At 41.8% G+C, this 14309-nt stretch overlaps 1 protein-coding gene across 1 annotated transcript; it reads left to right on the forward strand.

Annotated features, from left to right (window-relative positions):
- The first annotated feature begins 152 nt into the window (after positions 1–152).
- LOC126402009 (transcription factor Sox-1a-like) lies at positions 153–4163 on the forward strand. Its single transcript, XM_050063643.1, has one exon. It carries the CDS (start codon positions 469–471, stop codon positions 1531–1533), a length of 1065 nt encoding a protein of 354 aa, XP_049919600.1. The 5' UTR covers positions 153–468; the 3' UTR covers positions 1534–4163.
- Positions 4164–14309: the final 10146 nt, after the last annotated feature.

The following is a 14309-nucleotide window of genomic DNA, read 5'->3' on the forward strand; positions in this document are numbered from 1 at the left end:
TACATGTTGTGTGTTTTTTTTTCCACACACACCAGCTACACACGCAAAACAGATGACAGAGGGAGTAATTTTTAGGTCTCGCGCTCCGACGTCACCAGAACCTCGAGCATGCAAATCACGTCTCCACTCGAGCCTCTCCATTGGCCGTCTCTCGCTCATTTAGCTGCTGTCAAAGCGCGCGGCCCGGGCACGCTCTGGTAACTTTTCCCAGTACAGCTTCAACCAAAGTAAGCTCAAACAACTGGTTTCTATTCTTCGCTGCGCTCGCGGATGACAGCAAAAAAGGCGAAAAGGGGAAGTGAGGAGCAAGTTTACCTCTGAGTGGATTTCATCCTGAGCACCTTTTCATCTCCCTCCGTGTCTTTCACTCTTCATCTGTCTCTTCCTCGGAGGTTTAGCTGCGCGCGGGCCAGCCTGAATGTTTCTGTGTTTTTGACTGAGAAGTGTTGTCCTACAAAGACGAGGTGAATGTACAGCATCATGATGGAAACGGACTTACATTCCCCCGTGGTGCCCCAGACCAACCCATCCAACCCGGGGGGACACGCGGGAGGAGGAGGCGGGGGGCCCGGCGGTAAGGTCCCCCAGGACAGAATCAAGAGACCCATGAACGCCTTCATGGTGTGGTCCCGGGGCCAGCGGAGGAAAATGGCACAGGAGAACCCCAAGATGCACAACTCGGAGATCAGCAAGCGGCTGGGTGCAGAGTGGAAGGTGATGACCGAGGCGGAGAAGAGACCATTCATCGACGAGGCGAAGCGGCTCCGGGCCATGCACATGAAGGAACACCCGGACTACAAGTACCGGCCGCGGAGGAAGACCAAGACGCTGCTGAAGAAGGACAAGTACTCTCTGGCCGGCGGGCTCCTCGGCTCACCTGCGGGTGTCGGGATGGGCGGCGGGCAGCGGCTGGAGAGCCCTGGTGGGGGGCACGCGGGGGCAAATGCGGGCTACGCCACGCACGTGAACGGCTGGGCAAACGGCACATACTCGGGCCAGGTGGCGGCTGCAGCGGCGGCGGCTCACGCGATGATGCAGGAGGCGCAGCTGGCGTACACGCAACACCCAGGCACCGCAGCTCACCCGCACCACCCGCACCCGCATCACCACCCGCATCACCACCCGCACAACCCGCAGCCCGTGCACAGGTATGACATGAGCGCCTTATCTTACAGCCCCATCTCAAACTCTCAGAGCTACATGAGCGCTTCTCCGCCGGGCTACGGCGGGATCACCGGCTACACTCACCAGCACCAAAGCTCCGGTGTCTCCCCAGTGTCCGGGGCGATCGGAGGGACTTTGGGGTCCCTTGTGAAATCTGAGCCTAGCGTGAGCCCCCCGGTTTCCACCGCACGCGCACCACCGCCGTGCCCTACGGGGGACCTGCGGGACATGATCAGCATGTATCTGCCGACCGGAGAGGCGGCGGGGGAGTCCCCCGTTCATAGCAGACTGCACGTGCTCCACCCGCAGCACTACCAGAGCAGCGGCTCCACTCCGGTAAACGGGACGGTTCCCCTGACTCATATTTAAATCTCTAAATGTACTATAAGCACTACAAACCACAACCAAATATTTAAAAACTTAGATGTGGGCGCAGGCTGCTGATGAATTGTAAATTATAGGCGGTTATAGCCATAAAAATGCAATCACTTTGAACAAACTTTTTTATTGTTATTTTTATTTTCTCTCAGTGATGGATTTATGTCTGTCCGAGCTAAAGGAAAGCGCATCCGATTTACTTTTGCTCTCTGGAACAGAGCATGCCAAGTTTTGACACGATTTAAATTATAATCCGTGAAGGCTGGTGCATTTTGAAGGTTATTTTTTTCCGACTTTTTCTGTGGAATTAAAAGGCACCAGCGGTGTGTTTGAGGGATCCTGAAAACCTGTTTAAAGAGGGAACCGTATAATAAATGGAGGGCGGTGTGGAAGATGTGTTTTAAAAAAAAAAAAAGTTTCTAGGCTGCAATTTAAATTGATTTCCAGTTTTAATGCTTGTAAACATGTGAGTCAGTCGGTGTAATTTGAATTTGTTTTTGTTGTTGTAAAATCTTGTAAATTGTGAATAAATAGGCCTACTGAAAACGCTTTAATGCAAGTGTACATAATTTACAATATACTAAGCTTCTTTTTCGGGTTCAAACAATTTTTGCGCTGAGTTTAACACATTAAAAGTGTGAGGTTTGTTGGTTTGTTTTATATTTGCAGGTGGTTTAAAAGGCTCATGGAAACTGTACTTCCGATAGTTGTTTACATTTAATACATTTCTAAAATATATTTAAAAATGCTGACAAGCTTATTGCATCACGCGGGTTTAATGAAATCGTAGCAAAAAATCTGGTCAAATTGTAAATGACAAATAATAATAATAACAGTAATAATAATAAGAACATTACAGGCAGATATGTTTTCTAGGTGATGCCCTTTTTATTTATCGGTCAGGCTCTTAATTAATTATTTCTCCTATAAAAATAGCCTAACTGAAACATTATATTTATCTTTTTTCCCCTAATGGATAGAAATGTTAAACCTTCTAATTACCCTCTTTTTAGTTTACATAAATCTTAATAATAGGCATTTCATCAACATAAATTCACGTTGGACATCAGAATGGGTGATGTGTAAGAATATGGTCTTTTAATTGGGAAAAGTATATGAAACAGACTACATTTTTTCCTGTAATTATTTTTTGTTTTTTGATATTTATATTTAAGTTTTCTGTCCACAATATCCATGATATCTGTAATTGTAGAATTATGTTTATCAGATATAAGATTAATACATTCAGTTTATCTGACAGCCTGTCACTTACAGCTTGCACTAACACTTGTTGGCTGAGGATTTTCTCCACAGAGAGAGGAAGCTAGAAAATATATGCCTAATAATGTCCGATTTTTTGCATAAAATGGGGCCACATTTTAAATCTACACTCTCATGGTTATTATTCATTAATGCCACATGCAACAAAGAAGAAGGAAACAAGAAACAAAACTGATAACAGGGATAAATTCCATTTTCATGAATTATGTTTTGTTATATATTGAATTCCTGTTTCTCTCTCTGTTTCTTGCATTCTTGCAAATGTGAAAATGTATTGAAGATTTTTCTTTCAAAAGCTAAATAGCCTTTTCTATGAGCCAGCTGCAAATATGGAATCATCTACGTGATAAGAAGGCTTCTGTGTTGTCTTATCACAGTTAACTTATTATTTTTGCAGAAATTCTAGCACAATTATTCATCAACTTGATTATGCATCATCTGAAATTTACTTCAGATCCACTTCCACATGTTGATGTTATGGGTCTGTCTGTATATTAGTGCACTCACAGGCCAGTAAGTTTCTTTTTTATTTACCTGCCTCAGGGTCATGACCTCAGTGATTTAGATCTCAAGCAAAAGTAAATCCGACAACAACAGTATCCGCCGGTCAATGGCCTCGACTGGGCCCACTTCAACTGTGCCTCCACCTCACGGGTCCTCCAACCCTGCCCCGTTCCTCTCCCTCAGCATCAAACGCCTGCACCTATGTGTGTGCAAGTCTCCTGGTTGTTAAATTATTTCCTTCTTTAAATTTGATGGCTGAATCACTGGAGGCCCTGGGGTAGGATGGGGCAAGGAGGGAGGAATGAATGAGAGGAGGAGGAGGAGGGAGAAGGCGAGGAGAGGAGGTTTTTGTGTTGGAGGAGAATGGGGATTAGTCCTGGTGTAAGCTGGGGCAGCCCGGGGGTCACCCCTAACAAAAAGCCCGGCAAACAACACCCCTGGTTTTATCAGACTAATTCCCACTCGGGTCTGGACTTAAAAACAAGAGGGCAACGTGGATGCAAATCAAATATAATAAAGCTGTTTCCATGGATGTCAGCTGTTTAAACTGAAGGTATTTATTAGCCCTGAATGATCCCTGTGGGATTTATTATAGTTAAATTCAGATTGCTTTTATTTTTGGGGATTGTTTTTGCTCTTAAAAATTGGATTGATACTCCCTTAATACATAAAAATATAACATATACATTTAAATTAAAGCCAACAAACGTGTACAGTTCTGAGGATGGGGTCATTTTAAAGAAACAATGCATAAATATGTTTTTGTAATTTGTGGAGGTTGTTTAAAAAAGACACATTTCACCACCTTTTTAACTGCATTTTACTACTGCATGACTGATAATTAATAAATGTTAATTATTGTTTTGTCACTGTTTTTTCCACACATTAATATATATATCTCCTGAGCTAACAGGACAGGGATCATTTAAAGAGCAACTTCAGTGGCAGTCAGTATCCATGGCTGCTTATTAATCCCTACATGAATTCCACATTTACAGTGATCGATACTTGATTAATTGATGTGAAGGAAATGTACGGCAAGATTGAAAGGCTGTCAAAGATTTGTTGTGCAGACTTCAAGACACATAAACTGACACTAAAGAGTGTCAGGCGATATTTGTATCGCTGAAAATACAATTAAAACGGGTGCCAGTCATCTACGTTACAAAAAGCTAAGAAACCTACAAGTAAAACACAAAAGTGTCTGTGTGTCGAAGAGAACGCATCACCTCTCTTCATTTTTAAGGTTTTTGGAGCATCTATATACTTAAGTTTATTGAGGGATCAAAAGGAATTTAAAAGATGAAGACATTTTTAAAGAGTGAGCAAAGAAAAAAGTGAATATGCGAGGGAGAGAAAAAAGGCACTCGACTGTTTAGTTGTCACTCATTACAAGTAAAAAGGTGATAAATATTAAATGAATGCCTTTAAACATTGCTCGAGTTGGACTTTTTTAGTCTTCATGATTCAAAACTGGAGGATCAAAAATGGACGGATTTTGCCACAAAAAGCGTTTACTGTACAGCTACTGTGAGGAGCATCAATTCACTAAAGCTCAAGGTATGTCGAGAGATTTCCCTCCAAATACACCAAATATCAAATCCATGAAAAGATATTATAATCTGAGAAGTGTGATGAATCAAATTATCACACCACATGACATCAGGCCTCGCTGCAGCTCAGGTAGGAAGAAACTTATGCAAATGAGGAATATGTGGAGCACTTTAAGGCAAGACTCAGTGTTTGTACTAAGATATTTGGGACTGATCAGTCAGAATTAAAGCTCAGTGGCCCAGGATGCTCCCGTCACTGAGGCTGGGGGTTGGACCCATCCACACATGTGTCTGCAACTTTTCATCCTCTCCTCATGTTGTGCTTGGCACATGCTTGGACACCGCTGCTCTGGCACTTCCCACTCCATAACCCTGTGCACCCCCCTCCCCATCCCGCGTGCTCCCGGTGTCCTAAACGTGGCTAATCGGCATCAGTTTATCACGCCTTCGCATATTTCCCTCCCTCTCCTCCTATAAAAACCCTCACCTCCGACGTTGGACCCGGTTCTGTCATGGGAGATTACGGGGGACCGATTGCACAAGACCGAATGTGGCGCGAGGAGATTAGCCGGGACGCCATAGAAAATAGCAACGGGGCCAACGGATTCCTCGCGAGGGGGCCTTATCGTGCAATTACACGTTGACACGTTTTAACCATTTTTCAGCCTCTTAATCCGAGGGCCCCCTCCTCCCCTTCCCTCCCCGTTCTCTCTCCAAAAGCAGACCTATTGGTGCTGAGGGAGCCTCGCTGCTCTGTCTGACTCACTCCATCACTCTGCTGCTGTCTGAAAAGTCTTTTCTCTCTTTATCAGCCACTGTTTATATTTCAAAACATTTAAAAAGGGAAAACAAACCAGAGAGTTGTTCACAGTTTGTGTCTGTCTATCTCTAGCTCAAAAACTTTAAAAGCTGAATTAGGGAGAAAAAAAAAAGAAGTTTACTCAGGCTTAGAGTTACAAAGTCACTGAAGAACACTGATGACTAAATGAATAAAAGGTAATTACACAGATCAAATTAAACAAGACTAAAAACAGAATTAAGTGCAAGACAAAATCTAAACATGGGAAAAAGAAACTTTATATACACTGGCATCGACTGTCTTTGCAGCTTTCACCAGACCCCAACATAACTAAGTCCAAATTTTACCACTTGTTATTTAATATCATCAAAAGTGCAAAGTGCAAAATTTAATCTTAGAATATGCATATAGGACGACTCTCAGCTCTGCTTGCCACCGTGTTATTTGTACAGAAATAACACTTTATACATTTTGTTATTTAACTTCTTTGTTTTCCTTAAAAGATTTAGCTTTTTGCTGTGCGCTAACAAGCGTGCTCGGGCCAAGGTAAAATATATTGTCAGTCTCAAGGGTGTAGGCTGCGTTTCAACACTGGGGGCAGGGCACATATAAAATTGGGGCTTGGAGGTCCACCACAGGAAATTTTAAGCATCAATTTTTGCCTTTTTTTGCATCGATTTATGGTGGAAATGTATTTAATTTAGTCAAAATAATAGCCCTCTGCTCATGTCATGTTTTTATTGGAGGGGAGACATTACATGTTCTAAATACTTTAGGGAACATGTGCCCTGGGTCCCCCCAAAAGCCACGAATATTATGGGGTCAGATCAGTCTCATAATGAATGAACTCACGCAGGGTTTTTCACGAATGCACATGCTCTGGTTCACAGTTGTATTTCGGACTCACTAATGCACACGATCTGTTTCGCAATGCACACGCTCTGGTTCACAAATATAATGTTTATGCAAACTTGTAATATAAATTCGGAAATGCACACGATCTGTTTCGCAAATGCACACGCTCTGGTTCACAAATATAATTTTAATGCAAACTTGTAATATAAATTCACAGATCATGCGAATCGCTGAATGTGCATTTACAAACTGCTTCTCATTTGTGAACCTCTCTATATTTGTGAAAGAAATCTGTGTGGTGAATTTTGAGACTCCCCTGACGTTGCAGGTCAACGAACATCACCATTGGCTGATAAATCTGTCAATCAAATTTATGATTCTGATTGACAGATTCATCAGTTAATCAGGTGTGTTCACTTTCAGCCAATCGTATGGCTCCTTACATTTTCTCCACACTTTTAAACCAATCGCAGAGCTACTGAGCTACTGTTTGCAGTGTTCAATCAAGGCACGCTAGACTGAAACGGTGGAAGAGACATGGATCAATCTCAACCTGTAAGTAACACATTTATCTTATTATCCCCTCGTTGTAAATCATGCGATGTTATTGAATTATGAGTTGAAGCGTTCTGCTTAGCCAAGTAACATGTTTGAATGAACATAAACTATGAATACACCCTATGTAAGGAGCCATACGATTGGCTGAAAGCAAACACACCTGATTAACTGATGAATCTCTCAACCAGAATCATAAATTTGATTGACAGATTTATCAGCCAATGGTGACGTTCTGCGACATCAGGGGAGTCTCAAAATTCACCACACAGATTTCTCTCACAAATGTAGAGAGGTTCACAAATGAGAAGCAGTTTGTAAATGCACATTCAGCGATTCGCATGATCTGTGAATTTATATTACAAGTGTGCCTCAAAATAATATTTGTGAAGCAGAGCGTGTGCATTTCCGAATTTATATTACAAGTTTGCATAAAAATTTTATTTGTGAACCAGAGCGTGTGCATTTGCGAAACAGATCGTGTGCATTAGTGAGTCCGAAATACAACTGCGAACCAGAGCATGTGTATTCGTGAGAAACCCTGCGTGAGTTCATTCATTATGAGACTGATCTGACCCCATAGAATATGGTCAATCTCTCCTTATACAGCACAGAGGATAAAGAAAATTGCTTTTTTTCCAGTGCAATGATGTACACAATTAAAACAAGCATATGAAATGGCTACAAAAAAACAGGAAGACGATGATACAATTCCTAGGGTAAGTGCAATGACTGTTGATTTAGTGCAGTCTTACATATAAGATGTGTATCACTTCATTAAAGATCACTGAAAGACAGATGAAGCACATTACTTTTAACTGCCCAAAGAAATGATAAAGCAGTATTTATCATAATGATGTCGTGGTTTCTCACCATACATTACTGATGAACTTCAACTGACATCCTGCAGTGGGTTTTGCAGTACCTCTTATAGCAGTCTACAAGTCAAAGATGACACAGTTCTGTATTAGTTGCAGACGATGTAAAAACTTTTCCTACATTAATCTCAGTGTAGACTTTACACTGCAGCCACTGACTTGAGGTTTTTTAACATCAGGCATCAAACGGACTGCATGGTGTGTTGTTCCACCATGCTGCTCAATTCAATTAGGGCCTTTCATGACAATCAATTAGGGAGTACCCCCTGGATCTCCCCAGGGGCCTATAATCATCACACACCGTCTGCTCAGACAGGCACTGGGGAGCCCCGCCCACCAGTGGCAAGGACGCCTCAGTGCTACGTAACAGGGCCACTGGGAGCCCTGAGCAGACAGTTTGTGTTTTAATTCAAGGCATTTTACTTCAGATTATCACCCTGTTTTCTTCACTGGCTGTGTGTTGAATGTAGATTTTCCCCCTTTAAATTTTGCTCGTCTGCACCAATTTTCCTGCGTGTAAGGGGTTTTACCGGGACTGCCTCTTTTTTATGCTTTGGGTTTGTGATAATTGGTAATCACATCCAGGGGTTACAGCTTTGTCGTCTGAAGTGTTGCTGACTGAAACTGCACTGATCGGCAGAGTATTTACTGGGAGATTGAGGTAACTAATCATCACTTTACTGGAGATTTTATACAAAAATACACTCAGTATGGGCAGCAGTGATGGACAATAAATACACTTACTTAAGTACTGTGCTTATGTACATAATGAGGTACTTGTACTTTACTTGAGTGTGTTATTTGCTGCTACTTTCTACTTTTTACTTATGTATTTGACGGCTTTAGTAACTTTGTGGATAAAGATTTCACATACAAAACTGACAATCAGCTTCTAAAATGTGACAGACTGTTAAAGCTTGAACTAACATATACAATTCGCTTCACCTCCACCAGCCGCAACATTAGACAGGATCTCCATCAGTTTGACATATTACAGGTCAGTTCACCAGTGATGGAGAACACTCAGTAGGGGTGTAACAATAAACATGTTCATACAGAACCATTCAGTACGAGGCTTTCAGTTCAGTTTGGTACGAATTACAAATGGGCTTGCAAACTATAAATTTATATTGAAAAGATGCTGGTTGCATTATGGGAAATGCAGGATCAAAATTCATCCATACTCTGAACTACAAGCCAGGATATGTCAGCCTCTGCTGTGCCATTTTGAACATTCTTCAAGTACTAGCAGACTTTTTTTAATACATTTGTATGTTTATCACTACATGTCGTCACTGATTAAAACAGTGTTGTTTATACACATAGGGAATTATTTTTCCTCGGCCCCTCCACACAGAGCTCAAAGGTCATTGTCAGCTAGAGCAGTGGTTCCCAATCTGGGGTCAGGACCCCTGCATGTGGTCATTAGATCAGTCTGAGGCATCATGAATGGGACAGAAAAGAAGAAAGATAATGTTCTGGCACATTTCCTTCATCTTTGCTGCTTTCTTGATAATTACTGGATACTTTATAGTTATTCAGATAAAACAATGTAAGAAAATAACTTTTTGGGTAAACTTCACCCCACTCAAGGACAAATTCAAGCTGTGCCAAAAACATCATAAACCCCCAAGGAGTGGTGGAGATTTTACCTCAAGGCTGTTTCATAGGGCTGCATGCTTTCAGGTGTGTGAACACCTTCTGATTGACTGCAGGATAGATTTGAATTTTTGGAGCATCAAATCCTAGCCAAGGAAAATCCACCTTCAAATAACAGCCCTGACTTCAGAAATTTCTTTTCAACTACGATGAACAAATGCTCACTATCTTTGCTATTCAAATGTTGAAGAACTAGACAGCTTTATAAATAAAGTGTCTCATAATCATGATTGAAGCAGGATCACTTCGCTGACCCCCAGCGTACTTACTTATTATAGTTTCTGCAAACCATGAATACATTACATTAGCACATTTAGTACATACATACTAAAATGATGTAATATATAGTATGGGCTGACCTTTGTCATTGGGATGTGGAGGGGATGATAAAATGTGTGTTACCTGGGCAAGACGCCCCCCAAGCTGCAAACCGCTGCAGATTACTGTTCCCAAAAAAAACAAACGGTTGTTTTCTGGTGACATTTCACGACATTTCGCATTCACATTTCATTTTTAAGCGAAAAGGTCTTTTCCTAACCATAACCAAGCCTAAACCTACGACCAAAACCTTGTGACCCATGCAGTGTCCGAAATAACCAGCCAAGGGGACTGGTAAAATGAAGAAATCCACCTGCCAAGCACATTTCCGACCAGCCAAGATAACAGTTGCAGACCGACAGCAACGGATAGTTTAGTTTATATCGAAAAGGTATATTATTTTTTGGCCAAATTGTACGCACATAGATATGACTGTAGTATTTAACTATTTTAAAACGCTGCTGTAGAACAACTTCACACAGAGGAACCAGGGGACCTCTGAGACAAACCTGAATTATCCTTCAACTACCCATCATTAGTGCTGACTGTTGAGATGTTTTGGTAAGTGGAGTCACTTCAAAAGTTTCCACTGGAAAATCAATTACAAGACTTGATTCTCTTAGCTCTCCTACTCTACCGCATATATTTTTATAACTTAAATTGGAAAACATACAGTAAACGTAGTTCTTAGAGCTGTCCAGGTGCTGAAATAAACAAGTTGCAATAAGCCACAGGATAATAATTCTACTACTTCATGTCATCTAATGGACCTCACAGAGTACTAAACATGACTTCATTTAAACCACTTCAATAATTATAATTTTCCTTCACACTGACCCTCATTTACAAAATGTTCAATATTTTTCAGGAATAAGGAAGTCCTTGACTTAATGATAAATCCAGCACAATAGAGCGCTTCAATATTCCCTGCTGGTCTAAATGCACTGACAGGAAGAACACTATGGTGAAAATGTGTTAAATTTACATGTATATAATTTCAACATCATAAATGTATTCTTCCAAAGAAAATAGCAATGTTTATGTTTCAAGTCATACATGCAGCAGCTGTATCCTACCAGCAAGAAAAGTGAACATTGGACAATAGAAAGCAGGAAAAGCTTCAGTGTTTCTACTTTTAAACAAATTATAAATGCAAGAGCAAAAGTGAGGTCTCCTCAAGCCAATTACCTTGAACACCACGGTACTTTTCCTGGAGAGTTAAGGCAGTTTGGAGCAGAAAGAAAGAAAAGAGGGGGAGAGAAAAGAGGTAGGAATGGAGGAGAACAGGAAACACTAACATGATTACAACTGTAGCTCAGGCTCAGGTAATCACTGGAGTTAAAAGGTCTCCTGCCAGCCCAGAGGCCAATGAACCGCTCCCTCCCTTTCACCTCTGCAGAGGGGAACTCTGTCATTTGCAGATTGCAGGTGAGATCTGGTTCACGTCTCTCCAACCTCCCACCAGTCTGGCCGCCAAAAACACTGGTCAATTAGTGCCAATCATCAGCAATGGTGCCATAATTATTTAGTGGTGTTTGACATGGGGAGACCTGTGTGTGTGTGTGTGTGTGTGTTTGTATTTCACAGATTCAGGTTTTTAACAGCCCATGCAGATGTATTCTAAGTTGAAACTCCAAAAGGCTACAATTCAGTTGTTTTAAATTATACTTTAAATCTAAAAGACTGAAAGTTGTATTGTGTTGAGGGGTCTATATTCTTTCAATCTGTAAATCCATCGGTAAAAAAAAACAAAAAAACAACAACTTTTTTTTCCCTTCCTTTACCTCTGGAGGCACAGCCCGGAGTTTTTCGACTAACGGAAGTGCAGGGGCCTCGGCGATCGCTCAACCCCTTCACTTCCAGCGGTGCCCCCAGGGAATCGCCGTGTTGTTTACAAATACTTCGGGTAGAAAACCAGCAGAGTTTAGCTATATATCATTTTTCAGGTCACTATATCACCGTGTAGACTAATCTGATGTTTGTTAAGTCTATAAACACAATGATTGAACAAACGTTACTATTTCTGTGTGCACGTTTTGTAAATAACATGGTTATCGTAGATTAGCTGGGCTAACCGTTAGCTGTTAACGTTAGCCGTTAGCGGTGTCTGTAATAACCATAGACTGTATAAAATTAAGGTATTAACTCAATAAAAGGTCCGTGAAAAAATTTTTTTTTCTAGCGGATATTTTAGTTACAACGTGATTGAGCTAGCAAAGCAGTGTTGTGTTGCTATGTGTGGTATTTATTCAGTTATGGGAAATCACGATGTCTAGAAAGCATCAGTGGCTGCAGCTGACAGGGACAGTTAGCAAAGCTAACATCAGGATGTCATCTGTTCAAAGCCTCCCATTGTCGGATACGACATGAAACTACTCCAGTTAGCTCAATCATGTTGTAACCAAGACATCCACTGGAAAAAAATTTTTTTTTCACGTTGACGAGACGGTGTTTTGGGTGGAGCGGTCGCTATTAACGCGGAGCTTGCTGTTTCTGTAGGTACACATTTCCTGGGGACACCTGCACGTCTTGGCCACGCCCCCTCCATTGTGATTGGCTAAAGCGCAGCATATTCAAACTCAAACCCCCCCCCCCCTTCTTGGAAGAAGAGGTCCTTCTTCCAGGACGGAAAATGGTAGAACATGGTCAGAAGGAACGTAAGGTATACATGATCTGTGTGTGCTGAGTGAATGAATAGCTTGACTTCTGTACCAACTCATTAAAACTCACTACAACCAAGGTCTGCAGAAGACCATCTCTGAACCAACAACACATCGAACCTTGAAGCAGATGGGCTACAGCAGCAGCAGACCACACCAGGTGCCACCCCTGTCAGCTAACAACAGGAAACTGAGGCTACAATTCGCACGGGCTCACCAAAACTGGACAATAGAAGTTTGGAAAAACGTTGCCTGGTCTGATGAGTCTGGATTTCTGCTGTGACATTCAGATGGTAGGGTCAGAATGTGGTGTAAACAACATGAAAGCATGGATCCACGTCCCCCACCCCACCCCCCACTGGCTCTAATGGCAGTGCAGCAGCAGCAGCAGCAGCAACAACCAATTAGAGCCGCATTGTCTAATTCTTGCCTTAAATGACTTCAGAAACATGTTTTAGTGTACTGTTGGCTGTAAACTAAAATAAAAAAAAATAAAAAAACAAGCCCCGTCCACCAGCCAGAACAACATTCTCATTTTACAGCTAAACAGTACACTAAAATATATTTCTCAAAACATCTATAGGGCTGGGCGGTATGACTAAAATTTTCATATCACGTTTTTTTCACGATATTTGACGGTATTTTGCTCGGGTTCGTCCCACTTGACATGCTGCTGTGTTGTGCTATGGCCTATTCAAGTGCTGGAATTTGTTATTTACATAACAACGTCTGAACACAGGCTCTCGTCCGTTAGAGACTCCTCAGCTCTGATTGGTTGTTTTCATTCACATGCGTAAGGCCATTAGAAGCAAATCAAGGGGGCAGAGGAATATGACTGCTTTCACAGATCTTCTGTCACATGTACTAGTGTGTGAATACAGTGACAGTTTCAACAAATATGACAAAAAGTTATATTTTAAAAGTCACCAACTTTAGGTTTAACCTACTCAACAGTATGTAGAAGTCACCAACCTTAAAATGCTACTTAAATATTAATGCATAGAGTTTAATAATCCTTTAATGTCTGGGAACACAGTGGCTTTGCTACAGCACATTCAGACAGGCTTTCACTAGCTGTTTGTCCAGATAATCTAAACCATGTAATTTGAAGGTAAGACTGAGAGTGCATCAAAAAGTCAACCAAGGAGAAGACTGAACGCAGGTGAGGTTCACGACCATACTAACTCCCGCTTTTCAATTGGAACATATAGCTTTAAGTGTTTACATAGGAGAGCTTTCATGCATGCGTGTGTTTGTGTGTGTGTGTGTGTGTGTGTGTGTGTGTGTGTGTGTGTGTGTGTGTGTGTTTGTTTGTGTGTGCATGCTTGTGTGCGTTTGGGTAAAACAATATGCTAATCTCTGGCGTGGAGTAGAGGGATTTGCTGTTTAAAGGAGAGAGAGAGGAGTATGCTTGTTAGCGATAGCCTGGCTGAAGATTCCTACACACACCCACCTCCCTGATCCACTTCCACGGGCCTTCTAGTGTGTGTGTGTGTGTGTGTGTGTGTGTGTGTGTGTGTGTGTGTGTGTGTGTGTGTCTGATCTGTCGGAATATATGGTTTCACCTATACATTTCCTGTTTCTCAGTCTTTTGCGAATGTTGCATATTGAATATTGATATCTGTATGTGTGTGTGTGTGTGTGTGTGTGTGTGTGTGTGTGTACACAGGAGGATGATCTGTGTTGGCAGCCAGTAGTTGTGGAC

The sequence above is a fragment of the Epinephelus moara genome, chromosome 15 (genome assembly GCF_006386435.1).
Source record: "Epinephelus moara isolate mb chromosome 15, YSFRI_EMoa_1.0, whole genome shotgun sequence".
Classification (NCBI taxonomy): domain Eukaryota; kingdom Metazoa; phylum Chordata; class Actinopteri; order Perciformes; family Serranidae; genus Epinephelus; species Epinephelus moara.

Excerpts from the sequence above, each read along its gene's own strand:
- LOC126402009 (XM_050063643.1), top strand. The coding sequence starts at position 469 with ATGTACAGCATCATGATGGAAACGGACTTACATTCCCCCGTGGTGCCC.